General features: G+C 41.5%; 1 protein-coding gene across 3 annotated transcripts in view; it reads right to left on the bottom strand.

Annotated features, from left to right (window-relative positions):
• Positions 1–24,784, bottom strand: part of Sema5a (semaphorin 5A) — a 431,215-nt gene that overhangs the window by 250,221 nt on the left and 156,210 nt on the right. For all 3 annotated transcript variants that reach the window (NM_001107659.2, XM_063281754.1, XM_063281755.1), the window contains one exon: positions 17,350–17,547. In NM_001107659.2, the coding sequence (NP_001101129.1) occupies positions 17,350–17,473 (124 nt within the window). In that variant the 5' untranslated portion in view covers positions 17,474–17,547. The remainder of the gene's footprint in view (positions 1–17,349; positions 17,548–24,784) is intronic.

Genomic DNA, 24,784 nt, shown 5'->3' with positions numbered 1-24,784 from the left:
TGTATCTTTTGTATTTTCAACACTGTTCAGGGCTGATCTACCACAGTAATGTTCTGATACTGAAATCTGGGCACTTTCTCTGCAAGCCACAGGCTGCCGCATGTACAGTCTTTGACTCATCACCACCCAATTGTGTCTCCACTAGTCCAGATCCAGGAACTATGGAAGCATTGTCATGGAGGCAAACACTAGAGGGCGCAGTCTAATCCTACAAATGTGGTGCTGCTGGTGTGGCTCTCCTACCAGGAGAAGCTACTTGTTCTGGTGCCCTGTGGGAATCCGCAGAGAAAGCTCACTGCCCCAGTTTCTCTGCACGTGATAATTTCTACCTCAGTCATGTCCATCTTCTCTTCCACTTTGCAGATAGAACAGCAGATTGTGGGTTGGCATTCTATAGATGGGGCTGAGTTTGTGCTCTCCATGAACATCTTACTCCACACACACACACACACACACACACACACACACACACACACACACACACACACACCATGCTGCTCTCATCTCTAAACATGTTTGAAAGCTCCAACCAGTAAGGTCTTTGAAATTGTGCTTCTCCTAAGGAGTCTAGGCTCCCTCCTCCTTTATTATGTCTCCCAGGACTTTCCCTTCCATGAATTTTGGGTAACTCTTTATATGTGTTTTAAGGCTCTGACTTAAGAGCTTTCCTCATTGTCTTGCTAAATATCTTATATAGGGACTGTCTCTTCTGCCTTCCAATCAATTTCAGAGTCACCGGTACATTATGCCCAATGAGTAGAGAGAGTTAATCCCCATGCTATTCCATTATTTTCACGTTGATAAATGATAACATTTTAAACCTCATGGGAAGAATATATGATTTTTACAGCCTACTTCCTATGCCTGATTCCTTAAAATAGAGCATGAGCTATTAATAACCTCTGCAACCAGTTCAGTCTATCTCAAAGGGAAACTGAGAAACTACAGAGAGCACAAGCTCTCGGTTTGAGATCTAGCCCACACATTTCCCAGTCACTTAAATATGTTCCAATGCTGGATAAATGTTAACTACTAGGTGATTCCTGTCATGCATAGTTGAAGTTAAAGCGGAAATGGTTATTTTTTATCCAGGTGCCTATAATGCCCAGCCAAGAAATGCCAGGCCCGGAAATGATAAAATATCTCATGTGACCCCTAGGGGTTTCCCTATAACTGTCTCATCGTATAAGCTTAGTTTTGAATGCAATAAAATGTCCAGTCCATTGAAGGAAAGGTGGTCTAGTGACTGGCCCAACTTGAGCTCCATCTCATGTAGGGCAGACAGGAGACTAGCACGGCTGTTCTCTGAGAGGCCCTACCAGCAGCTGAATGAGACAGACACAGATACTTACAATGGTTGAATTAGGGGAAGAATTGAAGAAGCTGAAGGGGAGGATGACCCCATAGGAAGACCAGCAGTCTCAACTAACCCAGGCCACTGGGAGCTTGCAGAGACTGAGCCACCAACCTGGCAACATACAAGAGCTGGTCCAAGACCCCCAGCACATTTATAGCAGAGGACTACCTGGTCTGGCCTCAGTGGGAGAAGATATGCCTAGTCCTCAAAAGATGTGAGTCCCCAGGGAAGGGGGATGCCTGGTGGGAGGCGGGGCAGCGCCCTCTCAGAGTCAAGGGAGTGGAAGAATGGAATGAGGAACTGTGGGAAGGGGGACCAGAAGGGAAGTCAAAGGCTAGATGTAAATAAATAAAATTAAAAAAAAAAAGAAAAGAAAAAATTCCAGTCCAGTATTTTTAATTAATTTATGTAGGCAGAAATTGGGGCAGCATATATCTGTACACAACACCCATGGCTGTGAAGGCAGGGAAATGGTATTGGATCTCCTGGGACTGGAATTGTAGACAGTTATAAGACCCCATGTGGGTACTGGGAATAAAATCTAGGTCCTCTGTAAGAGCAGCCAGTGCCCTTAAACGTCTGAGCCATCTCTCCATCCCAGAGCTTCTATACTTATACTGTGAGAAAGCTCACCACCATGACTGTGATACCCCAAAGCTCATTAGACATCCGTTGAGACTGCCTTATCTTGCCATATGCTCTGCACACATAACCTGATGTGGTCATGTGGTCAGAGACGCTTGGTCTCTGAAACACACAGGACAGAGTAAGCTATTGTGGCTTGCAGGGGGACGGCTTTTGTTTCACTCTCTGTGGTGAAAGTTCCTGTCCAATCAGAACACGCTGAAGGGTTAATGTACAGACAATAAAAAGCAAACAGAGCAAGAAACAGCTGCAGCTGTGAACTGATTTGCACATTACACAGTTTGGAACTGTTCCCCCAACTCCAGCAGTAGGAAGACAGGGGTCATGACGCTCATGTAGGGAAAGAATAAGTTTGAAGCAAATTGCATGGATGAGGATAGTTCTAGAAAGTCAGAGGGTGGGGTTACTTGAAAAAAATCTCCAGAACAAGGAAATGTTTTTAACTTTGCTCAAAGTCATGGAAAGAGTCACTGCTGCATAACAGAATTACACATCCTCAGGGAGATATCTCCCCTTCACTTGGAGTGTGAAATTCTTGGCGATATCAACTGGAGCTTCACAAATGTATGAAGGCAGAGAAAACTGAAGACTCCGATAATTGCAAAGCAAGCCACAGAATACCATCCAATCATATCACTCCCACCCATGACCCTCAAGCAACAGCTACATGGCCCTTGCCAAGAGCCACAGTGCTGCGAAGGGTCAGCGGCTCTGTTGCAGCCAAAACTATTTTTAATTCATGCACTGGGTGGCTGAATCAAAGAAAAACAAAAAAGGCATCTCAGGGGGCTAGAGGAAAAAATGGGGCATATGGAAGTAGGCAGGGTGTAGCAGGATATAGCTAGAGAAAACACAGTGTTTCATTGGCTGCCTTAAAATTGGTTGCTAAAAAATCCCTGGGATGTCCATGTTTGGCTCCGGAGGAAGGGAAGTCTTAAATAAGACAGTAATGACAAACACGTGCGACGTTCACTACAGAGTTTCCACTCCTGTTTGCACTGCTGTGTGTGTTAAATTTTTTTTTCATAGCAGGCATCTTTAATAACCAACCATATAAATTTATTATTTCCATATGTTCTCTTTCTTTTTCCTCTAAATTCCAAACATTGCCCTCAAGAGCTGAATTAAATCAGAGACGACAGTGAGTAATTTTGCATGAATACCTTGAGAATAAGAAACTTAACATCACATAAAAATGTTGTGAATGATGCATCTGGCCGCTAATACAAACTTATTTATTTTGTACCTTGCACTAATCAGGCTTCAAAATTTTTTTCATATAGATTTTTCTTGAGAGAGCATCACATAGTCACAGGGATTATCCCAATGGCATTTTAAAGCTTTTCCAGGGAGAAATATCTTCCTTTTAACATGTCCCTCGAGGGAAAAACAGCTTAAGAGGTTTCAAATAAATAGCTTATCAACATCAAACGATATTTAATCAGATCAAAGATGTGGTGTGATTTAAGCTGTAGAAGGGCAAATTACTTTGTATTGGGTTTAACATTGTTTAATTGTAATGTATACTGTTTTATGCCCTGGGTTCTCTGAGAATATGCTTAGCTTTTCCAAAAGCCAAATTCCCATTACCCCTTTTCACGAGGCACTGAAAATTACCCACAGATCATTCTTTACTCTCTACTTGTTCGTGTATAACCACTGGCATTTCCAGTCATTCTATTCATTTTAACATATAAAACACAAGACAGCCACTCTCCCTGCTGAGATGTCACATTTGGTTGAGAGTCATCTGCTTGGGCTGCTTTCTTGGTCTGGTTAATAGAGTGTCTTGCCAGTCATTTAGCAAAAAGGGTACTAAGCAGTCTTCTCAGAAAATATCCAGTGTGAAAAGGTAAGGTACAGTGTCCTTTACAGACCCACCAGGGTTCAGATACAAAAGCAGAGATGGCTGTGTCCCAGGAGGAAAAAAGACACTCTCTATGAATATTCATCAAGCGGGAAAACCAGAAAATACACAGACCACTAGAAGGCTGTGAGAAAAGCTGCAAGTCCCAAAAAGCTTCTTCTCTGATAAGAGAAATTGGTATAAGAACAATGCCCTAGTCTTGACCCTGAGAAGACCGTGTACAGGGTACTCCCACACATGACAACCAAGACAACCAATGTTGCTATAAGGGTATAAAGACCATGCTGTGTAGGGAAATGATGGAGGCCCTGGAGCCATTACAGGACTTCAGTGGGAGTCTGTACTGATCCTGTCCTTACCTAAATGCTTGTATCCTCCTAAATTTTCTTGCATTATTTTATCCTAAATAGTGCTTAGGTTCAGTTGCTGAGTGATTTGGCCCACAAAGGGGAGTAACCAAGCGACTGCCTTTCCTGTCTCACCCAAGCCCCAGGCTTATTGAAGTCAGGAGACACAAAAATAATTTCTCTCGTTCCTCCCTACCAGACACTTCCTTTCCACTAATACCTAAGGGCAACCATGCATCATAGCCCTGGACACTTACAAGTAAATAATCCTGTTTCCAGGGGGAGGTCTGGCATGTGTTCTCATTTCAGACTTGAAAGAGATGACTAAAGACATTGGCAGTGCCTGACACCTGCTGATGGCCAGTTCCAAGTGCTTCCAGCAGCCAATCCAAACTTGAAATGACAATAAGAAGCAGGGGTCAATTCCATGCAGGCTCCTGAACAAATTACAGAGCTCGAGACCCCCATGGCACTGTTGAGATTATGATCTAAGCACAGAGAGCCTGTCTTTCATCCAGTTAGGGAGCCATTCCTATGTTTGTGATTGAGATTGCTGTCAAATCAATTGCATGTGGACCACAGCCAAAATAGATATAATTGATACAATAGCTTAGAAGCCAAAGGACATTCAGGCCCAGGCTTTCTGAACCTTAGTGCATTGATGAATTAAAATTTCTCTTCGTGTTTCGATGCTGTATTGTGTGAGACTAGATAACAAAAAGATGTATTAACTTTAGAGAGCACAAATCTCTTGATATATAATTAATTTGAAAATGCAACAAATGAAAGGTCAAACAATCTTTCATATATAAAACCTTAATTCCCTACTACACATTTGTGATAAAAATGCCAGTATCAACCACGTTAAAAAATATCAATTTATATCTCAGTTTACAATACAAAATCTTGCTATGTCAGTAGCTGAGGAGCAAAAGAGGAGCAAACACGCTTTTCATGATTTCCAGCAATGTGTGGATCAAAACGTACAGAGTGGGTCCACTCCTTTGAGTCTCATTTATGCACTGTGTGCTCATCTCTATGTTTGGGGAACATTACGACTTCAGCACACAGCACCTGAACATACTTTTTTAAGGTCACACATTTTAGATGCTAAGTGATAAAGATATAAATTGCTTTTCTGTTAATGCTTGATATCACATTCAGAGGATTGATTTCCTTATGTTTACTCTGTACCTTGAAATTATGAGGGGCTCATTTGCTTCCAAAGGTTTTTGAAAAAACATCAATTAGGACATTCCATAAAGGAAATCTTTTTAAACAAATCTTAGCTTTGATGCTTCCTTCCACATCTAATGCCATGTATTGAATTTCTATTTTATACTCTGTTTGACGGTGACAGAAAGCACTAACACCAAAGAGGAGACTCCTCTGTGGGGAAAGCATTCACTCCACCTTGTGCATCATGCTAGATTCTGAGAGTCTTAGAAGTGCCTTGGCAGCTGTCAAAGCAACATCTCTACTCCCTGGTTTTACCACATATGTATTGAGAATTCTATGGTTTCTATTGGCTGAGATGAACTTATTATAATTTTACTTAAGGAAGGCATGAATTGTATTGATTTGTTTCTCAAATGCAAACCTTTGAAATATTGCCCACCTGCATTTATGGAATGAAGCCAACTTGGGCAGGTGTAGCAGCCTTTGACGGATAACTGGGTTCAGTTGTTTAAGTGGGAGTAAAGCTTTCTGTGCCTATGATGAAGTGAGATTCGGGGCTGTGGTTTTACATCTTGGGCTAACTTCCCTGGCTTTAATACCTGTCCATTTCTGCTCTCCTGAAGACCTTATAGAATTGATTATTTTTTTCACAGGTTTCTAGTAAAATCCACGATGTAATGTGGATGTGAGTTTGAAGATATATATATATATATATATATATATATATATATATGTATATATATATATATATATATATATAATTAGTGAAACTGATATTTTATCTTACAAAGAACTTTCCACTTTTGCCCAAGTGGTTAAATTGTGGAATGACAGGTTTTGCTTACTGCTTTCTGTCACTGCCCATTACGGCTCTAATTTGATGATTCCTTGTGTAGTCCCGATTTTAAATACCATGTCTCTTCTATTTTCTCTCATCGATTTGGTTAAGAAATTTGTTGATTTCTCTTGTGTTATCCAAAAAGAAAGGTTTAAATTTCCTATAGCCTTTTCCGCTTTATATTTATATTTATATATTTATAGTTTACTCCCATGTTTGGGGGTGTGTGAATATATATACACACACATACATACACTCAGAGGACAGCCTCAGGTGTCAGTCCTTTCCTACCACCTTGTTGGGTACAGGGTGTCTCTTTTCTCATAACAGTGTTGTCATTGTTCTGTGGTCCAGGCTGGCTGACATGAGAGCTTGGAGGGACTCCCTTGTTTCTGCCATATTTTCTACATCAGGAGTGCTGGGATGGCAGCTTTGAGATGCCATGACCTGCTTTACAGGTTCTGGGATTTGAACTCAGGTCTTCACATAAATATGACAAGCTCTTTGCCCATGGAGTCAGTTCTTCAGCCCCTCTTTAATTCACTTTTTAAAAATGTCTTCAGTTTACATAAGTTTGACTTCCCTTTTTAAACATCTCCCTACGTGCACCTAAAACCACGGATAGAAGCAAAAAGTGCTGACATTGCAGATTGGGAAAATTAATGTTCCTATACCGCTAGCTGAGAATCACTCTGATTTCCCTCTGAGGTTGTTCCGACTTGTTGGTTATTTAGAATCACACTGGTTAACTACAAAAGGGATTTTCACACGCTACTCTGTAGTTGGGTTTTAGATCCACTCTAATGAGATTGGTCCAATCCATCTTTAGCATGGCAAACCAAGTGATCCTTAGAAATTTCAAAAAAATTACCTTATTACATGACCCAAAATCACCACACAGTGTCAATCTATCTAAAATAAAAACCAAAGTAATTCATGATCCCAACAGACCTGGAACTTATAAGCTATCTCTGCTAGTGTTTTCTAGAAGCTGCTTCAGATGTGAACGGTGGAGTCTGGGATCAGCCTGTAGCTCTTCAGCTTCAGTTGGTGGCCCTACACCACTCACCAATCTTAACAGGAACCCTGACGGTATAGAGCCTGAGCCTTGTGGATAACACCCTGACTAGCATCTAGAGCAGCGTGCCATATATTGTAGAAAGAAGAAATGAAGAGACCTGCCCCAGGGTTTGTAACATAAACAAATGGTAAATGTTTAAGGAGAGGAAACTGTCAATCACACGTTATATATTTTTGCATTTCACATAGTAAACAAATATGTGCAAACTTCCTGCTGGTTATAAAGAATGGATAAACAGAACAAAAGATCGAATTGGGGTTTAGAGGCAAAGGGAGACCGTCTGATATACCTAGTTACCATGGCGACAGCCTCAAACTCCTCCTTTTAACAACATCACTGCTTTGCATTCTCTCTCAGTTCCACAAGAGAGCTCACTTAATATCATACTATTATTGGCTGTCTCTCTAATAGAGCAGAAAGTCAGTGTGGACCAGGATTTATCTCTACTTTGCTGGCTGGGGTAACCCCAGTGGCTAAAACAATTTCCAGCACATAACATAAACTCACTAAATATTGATTGAATTATTAATGAAATGGACCTCTCCTTTTATCTTCAAACAAGCAGAAGCTTAAATGCTCCCTGTGCTAAAACAAGAGCATTGAGTGGAACAAAAATCAAAACTACCAACAAGATGATAATCGTTAATCACTGTCTGATGGCCACCAGGAGCAGTCGGCCAGGCCACTCTGGGCATCAGGGTCTTGCTTCATTGATTTTACTTAATAGGCTTTGCAGTCTATCTAACATGCTATCCAGACGTACTTCCAAGGTGGGAACGGTCAAATATCACACAAATCGTTGTTGAGCCTGAGATAGGAGGAATCCATCCATTTGGCTCTTGAGCACACACTGCCATTATGAATGCCATCATAAGATAAGCATTGCTCTTGTTTATGAGTCAAACAACTCCTGGCCTGGAAAAAGGATCTGACATTAGAAAAGAGAAGCTGAATATTTCCAAAAGGAAAGAGTCTACCTCATAGTTCTCCTGCATTCCACATGGAGAAGAGACTAAAAAAAAAAAAAAAAAAGTATCGATGGCATTAGAAAACATGCCAGTAATATTTAGCAAGTAAGTAGCTGGTCCTTTACTTGTCCCTGTGGTAACAGACATTTCAGCCCTCTGGTATGCACAGTAGAATAAAGCTTTGCATCTCAAGTTAACCCATGGCTGCTTCTTTGCTCAGCTATTATGAGAAGAAAAAGAACAGGATCCAAGAAATTACTACCTAATTAAAACTTACTCTGCATTTACCCCTGGTTCTTCCTTCACCCAGAATGGGAAGGCTGCTTTTAATTCTTAGTATAAGAAAAAAAAAAAAACAAACTGAGCATTTAATGCTTAGAAAGGCCGTAAGATGCTTAAAGGTAAATAAAATGCAATAATGTGTTCAAGTCAAAAGAAGTTGTTTTAAATCAGAATCTTGATTATAAGATTATAAAATCGTCATCCTGGTTCAAGCTTGACCAACTTCACTTATAAAGCAGTCTACTGGGAGTGATAAAATAACCTTTGCATTTTCCCAAGTGATAGGAAGTAACTATATCCTTCAAAATGTGTTTGAAAACCGAATACAATATAGGGGCTATAAAAGTTGAAGTAACATGAAAATTATCAGTATTTTCAAAACTATAGGAAGAATAAACAGATCTTTCATCAGAGGCCTCATGCCTTCCTGGTCTGACTCACATGCTGAGGCTGAGGAGATGGGAACTGTCTGACACTCCATTTTTGCAGACAGAACACTGGCATCATATTCTGAAGTCAGAAGTGCTTTCCAAACAGCGATGGCTTAGCCAATGGGCGCTACAGTTATACCTCAGTGGTTTCATTTGCAAAACATTTTGCACATTTTGACTTTGTGAGTTGGACATCTTATCACGTGAGGCTTTGATTACTACACACAGTCACAAAGGACAATTTATTCCTGGAATGAAGGACTTCTTAAAGATCCTTAGTGATTGTGTCCTGCTATAAGTAAACACTTACGTCCTATACTGACATCGGAAAACAAACATGGTTTATGAAAACCTAAATTTCTACAGAGGATAAGAAAGTTTCATTTAGGACCACTGAAAGCTCTAAGCAGACTCTTGCTATACTTTAATTCACTTTATATGAAACTGCTATGATATATATTTGGTGAGCTGGAGTTTTGCTATGCATCACAAGATAATATTAAACCTTCAATTCTCCTGCCTCAAACAGGGGGAATTCCTCCTAAGCTGTAAGGAATATAAGCATCTGTCACTATTCCCAAATATATACAAATATTAAAGTGTTAAAAATTAATTACCGTGATATGGTTTATCTTAATAAAATTCCTAATTCCTCCTCCTAGAGAATAGAGCGCCACCATGCAACCAGACACACACTTGTAAGGGCCATTCTGGTAGGGCAGGAGACAGGACAGAGACCAATACTGTAAGAAATATCCTCACTGGCCTATCAATTTTAGGGGTATGAAACCTGAATAACATTTCAGGGATTCTCAAAGTCACCTGTGTCAGTCCCTCTCCTGGAAACAAGACCACTGGATTCTATAAAGGAGGCTAACACTAGCCAAGAGTCCACTCCATATGATCAAGGTAAGACTCCAGCCATGTTTCCTTTTGTCATTTTTCATCTCCTTCATTGTTGTTTATGTTTTTGTTTTTATTTTTGTTTTTGAAAGATAGAGATAATGGGTAGGTAGGGAAAATCTTGGAGCAGTTATGGAAGGGAAAAGAATAAGGATCAAAATATATAGTGACTATATATATTCACTCCAGCCACCCAAAACCCAGAGGGGGGAAAAGTGTTATTGGACACATTGGGAGACGTATGCACAGAACCATGGGATAATCAATGAGTCATAAAAAATAGTCAAAAAATATGGAGCTGAGAAGCCAAGAAACAGACATGAAACCATGGAAGGTAGGGGGCAAAGACTCATGAAGCCAGGGGACACACATGGAATGCAGGGAGCAGGGGAACATATATGTACCTGTGGGACAAGTGTGAAATGATGGGACACACATATATCCAGGGAAACAGAGCCAGAAATTCTGCACAGCACCAGGGGATGCACATGGAGTCAAGAGAAAAAAATGGACCTGGGGATACAGATGAACAAGTGATGTACATAGACCATGGAAGGACATACAGGGAGCCTGGGGATGTGAATGTGACCAGGGATCACACATGGAGCCACACACATACATGGAGTCAGGGAAGGCAGAGGGAAACAGGGCTCATACACAGAGCTGAGAAACTTACATGGACTTCTGAGACACACCTGGAGCTAGGGGACATGGATGAACCCCAACACAAAACAGTGTTCTTGTCGCATCTGTCACCTTCACTCTGTTTCCTAATTGTGTGAATTTTGCTCTACTGTAGCTGATAGCTGATGCTTACTAGTTTATATTTTCTCAAGTCATAATGGGAAGAGATAAATGGCGGCCAGCAGTACCAGCAGGCACACAGTCTATGGAGATGTCAAGGGAAGAGTGGGAGGGGACGAAAAGTGGGCAGACATGACAGTTAATGGGGGCAACAAGAATAGCATCCTGGGGAGAAGTAGAAAGTAGCTCTCGGGGGTGGGGGGAGAGTCTGATCCTCCCCACCGCCAAGCACACAGGGCCAGCACACTAAAGACATGCTCAGTGTTTTTTTCATCTGACAAAGCAATGCTTACAACATATGCATAAATATGATGAAATAATTACATGATTCAAAAGAAAAATACAGGATCTGTGAAAAATCCTTACCCATACTGTGGTATAGGAATACAACTCTGAGTTTAAAATTATTTGATCACTTAGGGTCCCATGTGTACAAAAGGTACCACTCCCAGCCAAGCAATAACCATGCCTGGAAAAGACAATTCCCCTTATTGTCCTTCCCAAACTCTCGGGGCAAGGTATTACTAATCCTCTATGGAGCAGCCATAAGCTTTTCCATAAATTCTGAAATAATTCTTATGTCAATCAATAAACTTGTAAGTAGGAGAACCTACTACAAGATAACCAAAGAGTTAAAAATAAAGATCGCTGGGCCCTGAAAGTTGAAATCAATAGTGCCCTGCCTGGTTCTGAAGACAGAAGCAATCTTAGGCATTAATCCTAAATGCTTTCAACAAAGACCCTGATGAAATGCCCCAAGTCGGTCGTGATTTTTAAGGCCTAAGGCTTTGCGGAGCATGGACTGATTCACTCCTCAGGGCTCTTTCTTTCTGCATAATTGTCAAGTGCTTGCTGTAAGTCCATTTCAATCAGTGGAGCACACTTTCTACATAGCCAGCATGCTGGGTAAACTTTAATCAATAAACAAACAGAAACAGAATAAGGTACAATCGCCTCAAGTAGACTTGAAACATTTAAGGCTAATTCCAGTGATGGTTATAGGACCCAGTGAACACACTAAGAAATGCACTGCATGAAGGGCCACTCTATTTTTCCCATTTATTGGAACAGACGTTTAAGGAAAGGACAGGCACATTGGTGGGAAGGGAATGTTGGCAATGGGTCAGGGTATTTTAGTCGCACATTCAAAGATAAATCTTCCAGAGTACGCAGTGAAGGCAGCAGCCTTCAAACACAGCAAGCTGTCAGAGCATGTGAAACAAAGCACTCTGTGAGAATGGAGAAGTCCACAGTGGTAAGAACTTCACTGAGGCTGGGGAGCAAGACTTCGGGAATCTTCAGCCCAGCCAGGTACATCCAATCAAGACATTAACAAAATGTGCTGGATGACACTCAGGTGTTCCTTTGGCGGATGATTTATTTCACTCACAACCTCTTATACAGAATGTTGCCAAAGCATTAATACTAAATCATGATGTTTAAAAACATGTGGAAATCAAGACTTTAACCAAGACTATCCAATTCCTTCACCCTTGTCAGTGTTTTGGGACAATTTCTCAAACACTCAAACACATTACCAAAAAAAGAAGTGTTCTTGTCATAAAGTGCTGATCAACTGTCAGCTCCACCATGAGCTACCCTGCGATCTCCTAACATCCACAGGGAAGACTGTTTTATCTACAGTCTTACCTTTTTTTTTCAGAGCTTCACTTCCTTCCGAGAGCCCCCGGTCTCTTGGGCATCACCTGTCTAATCCCCAGGAACTCCCACCTCATCTCAACCCACTCTCTGTCCTGCATCCTGGGTGCCTGGCCCTCCCTGTCGGTCTAGCTCACTGGAGGTGGAATCTGCTTCCTACCAGCTAACCTCTCACCTGTTTTCAGGACCTCCCCAACTCCTACATCACAGTGGTCACACTGATTCTCCCCACCTCTCCTTTCTTTCTTTAGCCTCTTCCTTCACCTGGCTTCTTCCCTTCTTCACTAAGGCTTATTCAATAATGCTCTTTTCAAAGCTATTTCCTGTCTTCCTGCCCCTGCCCAACTAACATTTTTCTCTCCTCAGATCCACACATTTATCTACATGTGAAACGTGTTTTACTTTCTCCCCCTACACAGCCCTCGTTAAGCAAAATGATATGGTCTCTACTGGGTCTACACAAAAACATTCCCTTGAGTCTTAAACAAAGGCACCTGTGGATGTGCCACAGCGTGAAAATCGCTTTTCCAGATGAGCCGTATGAGATCAGGTGATACTGGACTTGGGTTAGCCCTAATACAAACTTGCATGGTACAACAATGTAAGACAGAATGATACAGAAGGAAATTGGAGAGAGTGTACAACTTAAGCCTAGCCGAGTGGTCAACACCACTGTGAACCAAGGCAGTCCACAGACTGAAGCTGATCACAAGAAACAAGTCTTCTCTAGAGTCATCAGAGAGCGCACATCCTCATTCACATCGTCATAGGAGACTGCTGGCTAGCACACTGTGAGAGAAGACATGAAGCAATTATCCAGTTGGTGGTAGTTTTGCACCAACCCAGGGAAAGCAATGGCTAGATATGCCAATACTGAGAGACCTGCTCGATTGGGAAAACATTCAATGCTAAAAGAAAAGACCCAGGTAACCAAGGACAAGATGACTCCTCTGAATTTGAACACTGCATTATCAGACTTTCCTGGCCAACTCTGTCTTTACAGAATCCCTCACCGAGGTCTGGAGTTACTCTCAGCTAGATTCTTCTGTCTGGGGCTTGGAGGACTGCAGACTTTTCAGTTCACAGTTCTTATCTCCTTCACATCTGCCTCCCTTGTTGACCATATTTGGAGTGAAGACCCAAGATCCTAGATATCGACAGAGCATCCTGATCTCTTGGCTCATCCATCCACTATATCAACCATAGCTCTCTTCAATTTCTAGAAGAGCAATCGAACATTTACCCCCACTTCTGCTTCCTTATATTTGTTACCAGTCAGACCTCAGACCTTTTCCTTCTTACTGCCTTTGATCACAGCAGCAGCTCCAGAATGGGCTTGCCTGGTGGCTACAATATTTCCTTCCTCCCAGTGAAGGCTGGTCTTCAAATATTGCCTTGCCACACATATCTGAGCTCTCTCAATCTAGGATAGCTTTACACACTTCACCTCTTTCCCTTTCACCTAGATATGGATGCTGTGACTCTGTGCTGGGCATTTTCTGGGACCGTGACACACATTTCCCCATTTCAGCACTTCATAGTGCTGCTCATTTCCTTTCTCTAGAATATCTGTCCCTTCATGGGGTTCAGAAACTTCTTCTGGCAGCTATTTGGGACTCAGATCTGCATTCCTTGAAACCATCCATGGTTTCCAGGTGTCCTGGGTTCCAGGCACATGGCAAAGACACCTAACAGAATGTGTCCTGAGGAGCTGTTGGTTCTTAGAGACAGGAGCTTGGCCTCTATGGAATCAGGATTTAGCACAGGTGTAGATGTTGTTAGTAACAGGCAATTCTTATATGTTTACTACATGTTCTCCCAAAACTAAAAGTAGGGAACTTAGGCGGTGAAGATATAACTCAGCAGTGGAGTGCTTGCGTAGCAGGGGTGAAAAGCTAATCTGTAATTCTGAGATGCTATTTCTGAACTGGGAGGTGGACTCAGATTGCTACTCTGCCAACAAGACTGCTGGGAACAGATTCTCAGACATTGCTACCTTCATCAGACACAATCTGCACTCAAACCACCCAGCCACGTTTACCCTTTAACCTAGAAGTCCCAGTCCTTGAAATCAACTCCAGTGCATCTTTCAGGGATGACTTGTAGATAGCATGGGAACACATCCTAGCAGAGAGCTGTGCCACAGGAACACTCGTGTCAAGGTGTCTATCCTAATGCCAGGGTTTACTACAGAGTGCCAAATGGTATGTACATTTTAAGAAAGAGTGCCAGCTCTGATTGTGTGTGCATGTGTGAGGATGTCTGCATCTTTGAGGTGGAAAGAAGGAAAACCATGAAGTATAGGTAAAGTGTTATGTAAATGCAGAGGGGAACTCAGTGCAGAAAATAGATAGAAAGGATAGATCTCTATGAACATCACTCACTCCACTGATTTTACATTGATTCTCTGAAAAGCAAAAGCAAAATTACAGAACCAGAATAAACTGAGTTTGGGGTTTTCGACATAACTATATGGAATGAGACAGCATTCCAGGACTTTAAAGCCGTCATATGGATTTAATTCCTCAGTCAAGTACATACATGGAAAACCAAAGACAATGAGAAAAAAAGTGTTAAAGGGTTCCAATGACTACTAGAAAATAGTTTGCATAAAGCTGTGACTCCGGAAATGACAGAGTGATAGAGTAAGTGCTGTAACGGCACAGTGGTGGGGTACACTTTAAATTAATGGAGTAGTGGGCACACACTGTAGGGATGGAGTGGTGGGCACACACTGTAGGGATGGAGTGGTGGGCACACTGTAGGGATGGAGTGGTGGGCACACACTGTAGGGATGGAGTGGTGGGCACACACTGTAGGGATGGAGTGGTGGGCACACACTGTAGGGATGGAGGGGTGGGCACACACTGTAATGAGGAGTGCTGGGCACACACTGTAGGGATGGAGTGGTGGGCACACACTGTAATGAGGAGTGGTGGGCACACATTGTAGGGATGGAGTGCTGGGCACACACTGTAGGGATGGAGTGGTGGGCACACACTGTATGAAAGGAAAGGAAATGAATGTTGCCCTGCAGAGGCACAAAGACTGCATGGGAAAAAGAAACAGAGGGTAAGGTGTCAGAGGTTCATACTCTGGAGCCTAAAGCTGTCTTGGACTCATTAGGAGTTCATAGGATTTATTTTCATGCATGTTTTTCTTAAGAGCTTTAAGTGCTATGCTCCAAGCAGCGGGGGAAGGACAATTCCAAGAGCTATGTGAGTGAGGAGTGCAGAGAATAGGGGTATCTTTGATCCAAGAGACAGAAAGATCACAGAGGGCGCTCAGATCCAACCTCATGCTCCTCAGCTGGATGGGCATCATTCTAACATCCTCAGGGCGAAAGGTAGCAATGATTAAAATCTATCAATTATATGAAAGTTCATGCGTTGGTAAGAAGCTGATCAATAGAGTAAGAAAACCAACAGGAAACAGAGCTTCTCAGATCTCCTGAAATGACAAATGGAGGACCAGTGAGATGTCAGGGAACCATTACCACAGTAAAAAGAAAACACAACAAAGGCTGCGGTGTAGGAAGCGGGGGGCCAGGCCTCTGCTATTCCAGATGTGCTGCAGGGGCAGGCAAAGAGCAGGCCGAGGACAGATGCCTCATAGAGATGTCTCTAACTATTAGATGAAGAAAAGATGGTAAAAGCAGAGCAGCTCTGCTGTTCCTCCACTACCCAGTGCCTATGAGTAACCGCCAAGGGCCCAAAGGCCACTCTCTGCACCCAGGGAGAGTCGATGCCCTGGGATGTCAAACAGATGCCAGTGTGACTCCAATCAGGACTCATGCTACTTCACAATTACGGGGACTTGGAGGGACACACAAAACTTGAAAACAATCAGGATGAGCAGAACTCTAACTGCCTAAGAAATTCCATTTCTTTAAAAGAAAGTGTTTTTTCCATGGGAAATGAAAAAAAAATTGTAGCAAAAGCTTTAGAGACATCCAAGAACTATCCAGGAAAATTCTATTTTTTGTACTTCAGGTAGATACTTGTTTGACCCAACAGAATTCATGTCCTCATGAAACCATACACTTCATATTTTTAGGAAATTTTTCATTTGGGAGCTTGTCCTTGTCTAATAATAATAATAACAATAATATCATTATATTATTATTAATTATAATATCTTTATTATTATTACTATTACCATCAAGTTCCTTTCAGTAATAGCTACAGATTGAAATATTGATAAAATTATATATATCCTGAATTTGCATCAATATCATTTGACGGGTATGGGACAAATTTGGGTAGGGATTTAAATGAGAAAAAAACAGAATGTAAATTAATAAATGTGGGGCATAGATTACTGTTTACATTTCACATCTATATACGAATTCTGATACGAAGTTTTGAAACGAATGAAAAGCTACGGATAAGGGTTAATAAAACGCAGTGTGTGCTGTGGGCTGCCAGCAGCAGCAAGCTGAGAGCAGAGCCATAGTTTTTGTTTAGCTGCTTTCCCACTATGAATGTGGGTCAGGGTCCAGGCCATGAAGACCTTACATAACTTCTGGTAGAGAATAGGAGAGAGAATGTGCAATCCACTCACTCACGCTACCAGGCTGCGAACACACTTCAGACATAATGGATTTCCCTGCATTAGGACACTAGACAAGGACAAAGGGGCTCTTCAAGACAAGTCCCTGGCTTCACCAGGAAATGCCAAAGAACAATTCTTCCCTGACTTATTAATGTTTACTGCAGCACCGATGTCAGGGTTTCAGCCCAGGGGAATGGCTGGGAAACCTACAGCACCTGAATGAAAACGGGACAAAAACCATCCATAGAAATATCCTCTGGGATCATCCATGAGAAAGTATTTCTTCTAGATGTGAAATTCTTACATTTCATCTTCATTCAAAACAATTGCCCAGGTGAAGTCACAGGAATAAAAGCAATACCCATGGATGGTACATTAAACATGGAATTTGAATTTAAGCTATGGTCTTACAATCAATATACCCTATTCCTTACCTTTGTAGGAGACGACGGGGTGCTCAGCTCTCTGGCACTTGGCAGGGTCCTGGGTCTCAGGCCGAGCAAGTCTCCACACTCCCAGGCTTGAGAACAGCCATGCAAGGATGCAGGCTCCCTTCATGGTGGGCAAGGGGTCTCCGACTCTGGGAACGTGTCTTCTACGAAGCTCACCTTCTCCTCATGTGTGAAAAGTACCTACAACATACAAGAGAACAATACTATATAAATAGGAGTTCAGGTTTTGTTGCCTGGTGAATAGTGTTTTGGAAAAGTCCTACCACTAACTTTTAAGTTTGTAATGTGTGAAGACATGTGATAAAGACATGTGACATTAGAAACATAAACAGCTGACCTTGATACTAGGTGACGCTTCAGAGTTCTCTCTCTCTCTCTCTCTCTCTCTCTCTCTCTCTCTCTCTCTCTGTGTGTGTGTGTGTGTGTGTGTGTGTGTATGTGTATTGATGTGTGTATTTATTGGTATGTGTCTGTTGCTATGTATGTGGATGAGTGTGTACATGTATACAGTATAATAGTGTGTGTATAGTGTGGGTATGTGTGTACTAGTATGTGGGGGGGGGGAGTTATGGGTGTGGGTGTATGTGTAGGTATGTGTCTGAAAACTCTGCTAATTAAGGTTGAAATCCACCATGACCAGATAGCCTCCGGGCTCAGTGCAATTTGGAAGACTCCCTTCATTGACAGGGTTTCTCCTTCACTGACCTTGTCTAGGGAATTCTAACCCCCCACACATTTGCCTTTACCTGAGGAATGCCAGGTAGCCTCAATTAGATTACAGGATCAATTTTCTTTCTCTTGATAAGGACCAGCACCTGAGATTCCTGAAATGCCTCTCCATTCTAATGAGGCATTCCAAGTACCTTAAGCCCTGAGACAATGACCTTTGCCCATCCTGGATGTCCCTACCTTCAGTCCCCCCAAAACTTTATAAACCTTGAATCACCCTAAGTCAAGTTGCTCCTACAGATTGCTCTTCCAGGTGTGGTCACTCACAGTCCTTACTCAGGGCTTCTGAACCCCACCCCCACCTCCTCTGCTCCCACTGCCACTGCTCCACTCCCACTGTGGACTGTATCAACTGAAGATCTATGAGAGTGGAGAGACCCATGGGTGTGTAGTGTATGTATATAGTATAGATTTTGTGTGTGTGGGTTTGTCGTGTGTTTATTAGTGGTGTGTGTGTGTGTGTGTGTGTGTGTGTGTGTGTGTGTGCTGGCTGGTTTTGTGTGTCAACTTGACACAAACTGGAGTTATCACAGAGAAAGGAGCCTCCCTGGAGGAAATGCCTCCATGAGATCCAGCTATAAGGCATTTTCTCTATTAGTGATCAAGGATAGGAGGGCCCATTGTGGGTGGTGGCATCCCTGGGCTGGTAGTCCTGGTTTCTATAAGAAAGCAAGCTGAACAAGCCAGGGGAAGCAAGCCAGTAAGCAGAATTCTTCCATGGCTTCTGCATCCTCTCTTGCCTCCAAGTTCATACCCTTTGGTGTTCCTACCCTTTGAGTTCCAGTCCTTTGGTGATGAACAGCAATGTGGGAAGTGTAAGCTGAATAAACCCTTTCCTCCCCAACTTGCTTCTTCGTCATGATGCTTGGTGCAGGAATAGAAACCCTGACTGAGACAGGGTGTGTATGGGTATGTGTGAGTAAATGAACTAAATCTGAGACAATCCAAGTTTAAGCCCTTCTAGGTCACACCCCTCTTAAGTAAGGGTGATTAATCGCTATGATTGTTATTGGGGCTTTCCTAGTAAGTCTGTCTTGGCCTGCTTATGCAAATAGAGTTGACATGTACTAACTCAGTCACTCTTTATCATCTGTAAGACCCTATTTCATTAGGCTAGAGTCTGCCTTTTACCAATAATCTGATTAATGTTATGGCTCACAATTCTTATCAATCATTCCAATGACATTATTAATTTATAGATTATATCTATCTACAAAACCTGTGGCCAAGTGTGCTTCAAACAGAGCACAAATAGAGCAACTACCAGGTAGAATAAAAGGATAAGGCTAGAAACTATGACTCTTTCAAGACTGTGAACAAAACATGCTATAAAATAAGGCAGACTTATACAAATAACTGGAACCCAAGCTCTTAGCTTTAGAAGAAGAGAGAGTCCTTTGGGAGTGAATGGAGGGTGCCCCTGCCACTTATTGGGACCAAGGACAGGCTTACACAGGGGTCAGATTTGAGTTTAATATTGAATTATAAAGCCTATTTCAACAGATAAGGATTTCTGGAAAGTTGTTCCCCATCAAGAGGAGAAAATGAGAGGACATTGGTGGAGTGGGTAAGCAGGTGCAAGATGGCCGTAAGTATATTCTGGTATGTTTTGTTGTTCTTGGTACAAAAAGAGCAGAGGAAGAGCATGAGTATAGGTTATGGTATGGAAAGTAAATTGTGGTAAGGTGTGAGGTCTTATCTGTTAGCCAGTCTGGACAGGAAATTGTAGACAGAACTACAGAACAGTGAATAAGTTGATTTAAATTTATAACAATTGTTCAAAAATATATAAAGAAAAGAAACTGTGGGATTAGACTTTGTCAATATGATCAAAAAGCAGAGGCAAACAGTAGCTAAAAGTATGCCTGGTCAAAATGGCTACAGATGTCAACTTGTCATCTGTTCCATCAGGACAGGGGGCCTCTGTCCTGTGAGTTTGAGCTGCTTTATAGCATCCTGCTTAGCAAGCCACGCAACAGTAGTCACAATTTCTAATTACCAAGCCGGGCCCTACAGCATGTTGGCCACTTCCTGCCATCCAGTACACATTCCTTGGAAACAGGAACCAGTTCAAAAGTCAGATTCCCTGTGTTTGTCTCAGGATAGAGACCAGGTAAGTGGTTTGAGTACTGGAATCCATAAAACCTAGTTTTTCAGCAACCATTGCTAAGATTAAACCTGGAACACACTGAGGGTCTTCAGCATGTGTCACAAGCAAAGAATGATATACCAGCTGAGCCCTTTTCAAATCCCTGAACACCAGTATATAAAATATGTTAGAAATGTCTATTATTCTAATCTTCTAGATTATGGAAGAGACAAATAGACTCAAGGTGATATAAATATAAGGATATGACTGCTGCTATTCATTTATATAGTAATCACAGATGGTCTCATATAATGAAAATATAATTATTTGGTATTGTACATGTTAGGGTTAAGAAGCTGAATGGATACTTTAGATAAACTCCAGGTTAGGTGATAAGGACAAAAATCAGAATTAGCACATAAAACCTGGAAATGTCTAAATGATAAATGAGGTCAATCTTCATCAAGAGGAGGCATGATAGGCAAGCTGCCAAAAGCAATCACCCAACAGGTAGTATCTAGAGGTTCCATGGAGCAAGAAAAAAAAAACAAACAACAACAAAACACAACAAAGAAAACAAACAAACAAACAACAAAAAAACAAAATGTGGATCAAGAGAAGAGAAACAAAGTATAGCCCTCGTATGTTAGACGGCCAAAGAAAATGTAGTAAAATAAGTTCACACTCAGAGGCTGTGAATTTTTTGGACTAAGAAAGCAATCTTGCAATCAAACACATACTATGCAGTGGTTACTCGGACAGTATACTATTGAGGGCATTTAAGAGCGATCAGGTAGTTTATACAAGAGGGATTGCTTACACTGAGTGGGCTGCTAGAGAAGCCCCTGCAGCCTCCTCAGCTCCCTTCCTTCATGCTCCTATGCATGTCACTTTGCCCTAGTGTGCATGCCACAGTGGATGAAACAACAGAGAGAGCCTCATCCATCACTGCCCCTTGATTTCAGACATCTAGCCCCCAGCAAAAATAATTATTTTCTTGGAGAAGTCACCCAATTTCTCAGATTATTTTATAAGGAAGGAAAAAGAACTGAGGCACGGGTAGATAAATTCAGTCTTGCTTCTGAAAGAGTTGAGTGTGGAGAAGAGATTAAAGATTTAAGAGGGGAAAGGAAAGTTGGTTCCTGCCTGGCATTTGAGCACTTGGGAAGCTTGGGCAAAAGATTAAAAGGTCAACGCCAGCATGGACTGCATAATAAAACACTCTCAAATAAATAAATAAATATTTATTAGAGAAGTGGTATATGAATGAAGAGTCAGAAACATTTGAAATGGGAAGCTATTATAATAAAGAAATTAGTTAATGAAGGGAGAAAAGTTTTCTTCCTTTAAAAATGGATATTTTAAAATTATAATATTTATAAGACATATTATGTATAAGATTTATGTCCTATATAACGAGTATGTATAATATATATGACATTATAATAGATTATAAGGTTTAGAAATAGAGGAATACATCAAGCTGGTAGTATATCTAATGTAACAGTTTCTAAATTTTTTTAGTCAAATAAATAAGAATTTTTGTAGCTAAATTAGTGATGATCAGGACTTTAGGCACTAGAAAATGTGAGGGAACTAAATTTTAGAATTGATAAAAGTAGGTTGGGATTTAGCTCAGTGGTAGACCACTTGCCTAGCAAGCGCAAGGCTCTGGGTTCAGTCCTCAGCTCCAGGGGGAAAAAATTGATAAAAGTAACTACATCTGAATGTTTCTTGTTCACTATTGTTTACTGAATATCACCCCCCCACACACATATGCACACACACACACACACACACACACGGCTCCATGCACGTATAAATATGTAAAGGAGCCAAGCAACACAGTGCAGAGGAGACAAGCCTAGAGCATGGGCAAGCAGCAGTGGGGGCTAAGAGTACCAGAGCAGATAGAAGGTTAAGGTCCTCAGTAATGTAAAAGAGTCTAGAAGCTATCATTGAATGAAATGCTCAGGCAGAGCAAGAATCAAACGAAGGAGCTACAAACCAAAGCAGTAAGGAAAGAGCTTCCAGGAGAGGAAGAGGTAAAGAGAATGGTGGAGTGGGGGTGGGAATGGCCATCTGTCCCACAGCTGATAATCCTTCAGACACATAAAACTGTAATATATATAGGTTCATAGCTACTAAATTTTCTTGAGTTAAAATATTAAAAGTATGTTTTTCCCCATTAAAGAACAGTCTAGAACCCTGCTGTGAAACAGCCCATCTTCCTTTTTCCTCCTGCTGTGAGACTGGAGCCATCAACTATCATCAATTAATGAATCTTTAAATACGCATGACTGAGGGAGTGTTCCCTGGGAACTCCAGGGAAGTAAGAATCCTAACTGAAGATTTTCACCTCTCAAAATCCAATCCCCAGACACAGAAGCCCAGTTCTGTAGCAGACCACTGGCTGTGCCCCTTCCCTTTCACCCCTCACCTCTAGCATATCACACAGATTGATCTTTTCCTCCAGCCTTCCCTTCCCCCATTCCTCCCCTTATCCCAGCCTCCATCAACAGCAGACATTCCCTGGGTACCCTCTGGCCATACAGGCCAGGAAAGAGGGTAGCCTAATTGCAGATTTTTATATCCCCTTCCCCTCCTCCAAAACCAATCTTCAGTCAACACATGATTTGGGAGGTGGGGTGGGGGTGGCGCTGTTTTGTTTTGTTTTGTCTTTCAGTGGAACCTCTGCTTTGAACTCTCCTTCCTGTCTGATTCCATCTCCACGGGATCACACAAATCTTCTCCTTCAACCTTTCTCCCCACTGATTCCTTTGTCTCAGCCCCAAATTCCAGAAAAAAGTCTCCCTGGGAACCCTCCAGCCAAGTCTGCTGTAGAAGCAAGTAGGTCCATGAAACAGGCAGGTAACTTACAGATCTTTCTCTCTCAGTGCCTCCATATTCCTATCCCATCTCCTAATCCCATTACTAGCTCAGTAGCAGACAGCATGCTGTGGCCTCTCCTCTCCCTCTGCCTTCATTCCCAGAGAACTAAGCAAATCCTGGTGGAATATCCCTACTTCCTCCCTCATGTGGACCCCATTCTAGGCCATTTCCATTCTTAAGGATCAACTCCCAACTCACAGCACCTTCCTAATAATCAGAGAGGGCAACAGAAACTAAAAAGCAACATGCCCACCAAATAATTAGAAGACCAATACAAGTACCTAGAAATACAATCATTACAAACCCAGAAGCCTAGACACCGATGTAAAAACAATCAATAGACAGGACTAAATGTTCCCACTAGAGCCCAGCAACCCTACTACGGTAGGCTCTTAGAAAGGCAACAGAACTGAAGCCCAAGAAAAGGACCTTAAAAGGGTCTTTATGAATACGATAGAGACCCTCAAAGAGGAAATGAATGAATCCATTAAAGAAATCTACGAAAACAAAAAGAGTGCAAGGAAATGACTAAAACGGTTAAAAACCCAAAAGGGGAAATATAATCAATAAAGAAAACCCAAAGTGAGGGGAATCTAGAAATAAAAAATCTAGGACCTGGAACAAGAGTCTCAGAGGCAAACCTCCACAACAGAATATACGAGATGGAAGAGAGAATCCCAGGCATTGAAGATAAGATAAAAAAAAATAGATACCTCGTCCAAAGAAAAATTTAAATCTAAAAAACTCCAGACACAAAACATCCAGGAAATAAGGATTACTATAAAAAGGCTACATCTATGAATAATAGGAAAAGTGGAAGGAGAAGAAGCCTGGAACAAAGGCACAGAAAGCGTTTACAACAAAATCATTGCAAAAAAAAATTCCCTAAACTAAAGGAGATATGCTAAACCAGAAAAAAAAATTCTTCATGGCAGATGACAATCAAAACACCAAATATAAAAATCAAAGAAGAAATATTAAAGGCTTCAAAAGAAAAAAAAACAAATAGCATATGGAGGCTAGCATACTAGAATAAGGCGTAACTTCTCAATGGTGACTCTAAAAGCCAGAAGGGCCTATATGGAGTTCTATAAACTCTAAGACCATAGATGCCAGCCCAACTACTATAGCCAGCAAAATTTCCAATCACAAGATATACAGAAAGACATTCCAAGATAAAACCAAATTCAAATAGAATCTATCTGCAAACCCAGCTCTACAGAGGCACTAGAGGAAACTTTAACCTGAAGAAATAAACCATATGAAAGAGTGGGGGGGGGGACAACAATAAAAACCATAATGAATAATAATCCCATACCTATAAACAAAAAGGAGTAGAAAATATTATGGTAACAAAATAATAGGAACCAACAAACAATGGCTATTATTCGTAACTCTCTGGGAAAATGGACCTAGCAACCAAACCAGTGTAGCCATTTTAATATCTGAACAAACAAACTTCAAAACAAAACTAATCCACACAGATAGGGGAGGATGCAACATACTCATCAGAGGAAAAACCCACCAATAAGACAATGAAATTCTTAACATCTATGTATCATGCATAAGTGCACCAGGGTCATAAAAGAAACACTACTACAAATTAAATTACACACTGATTCTCACACACTGAGGAGACTTCAATAACCTCATTGTACCAATAAACAGGTCATCCAGATAAAAAGGAAACAAAAATGCCGAAGCCAA

Source organism: Rattus norvegicus, chromosome 2 (assembly GCF_036323735.1).
Source record: "Rattus norvegicus strain BN/NHsdMcwi chromosome 2, GRCr8, whole genome shotgun sequence".
Classification (NCBI taxonomy): domain Eukaryota; kingdom Metazoa; phylum Chordata; class Mammalia; order Rodentia; family Muridae; genus Rattus; species Rattus norvegicus.
This window is presented reverse-complemented; position numbering and strand designations above follow the sequence as displayed.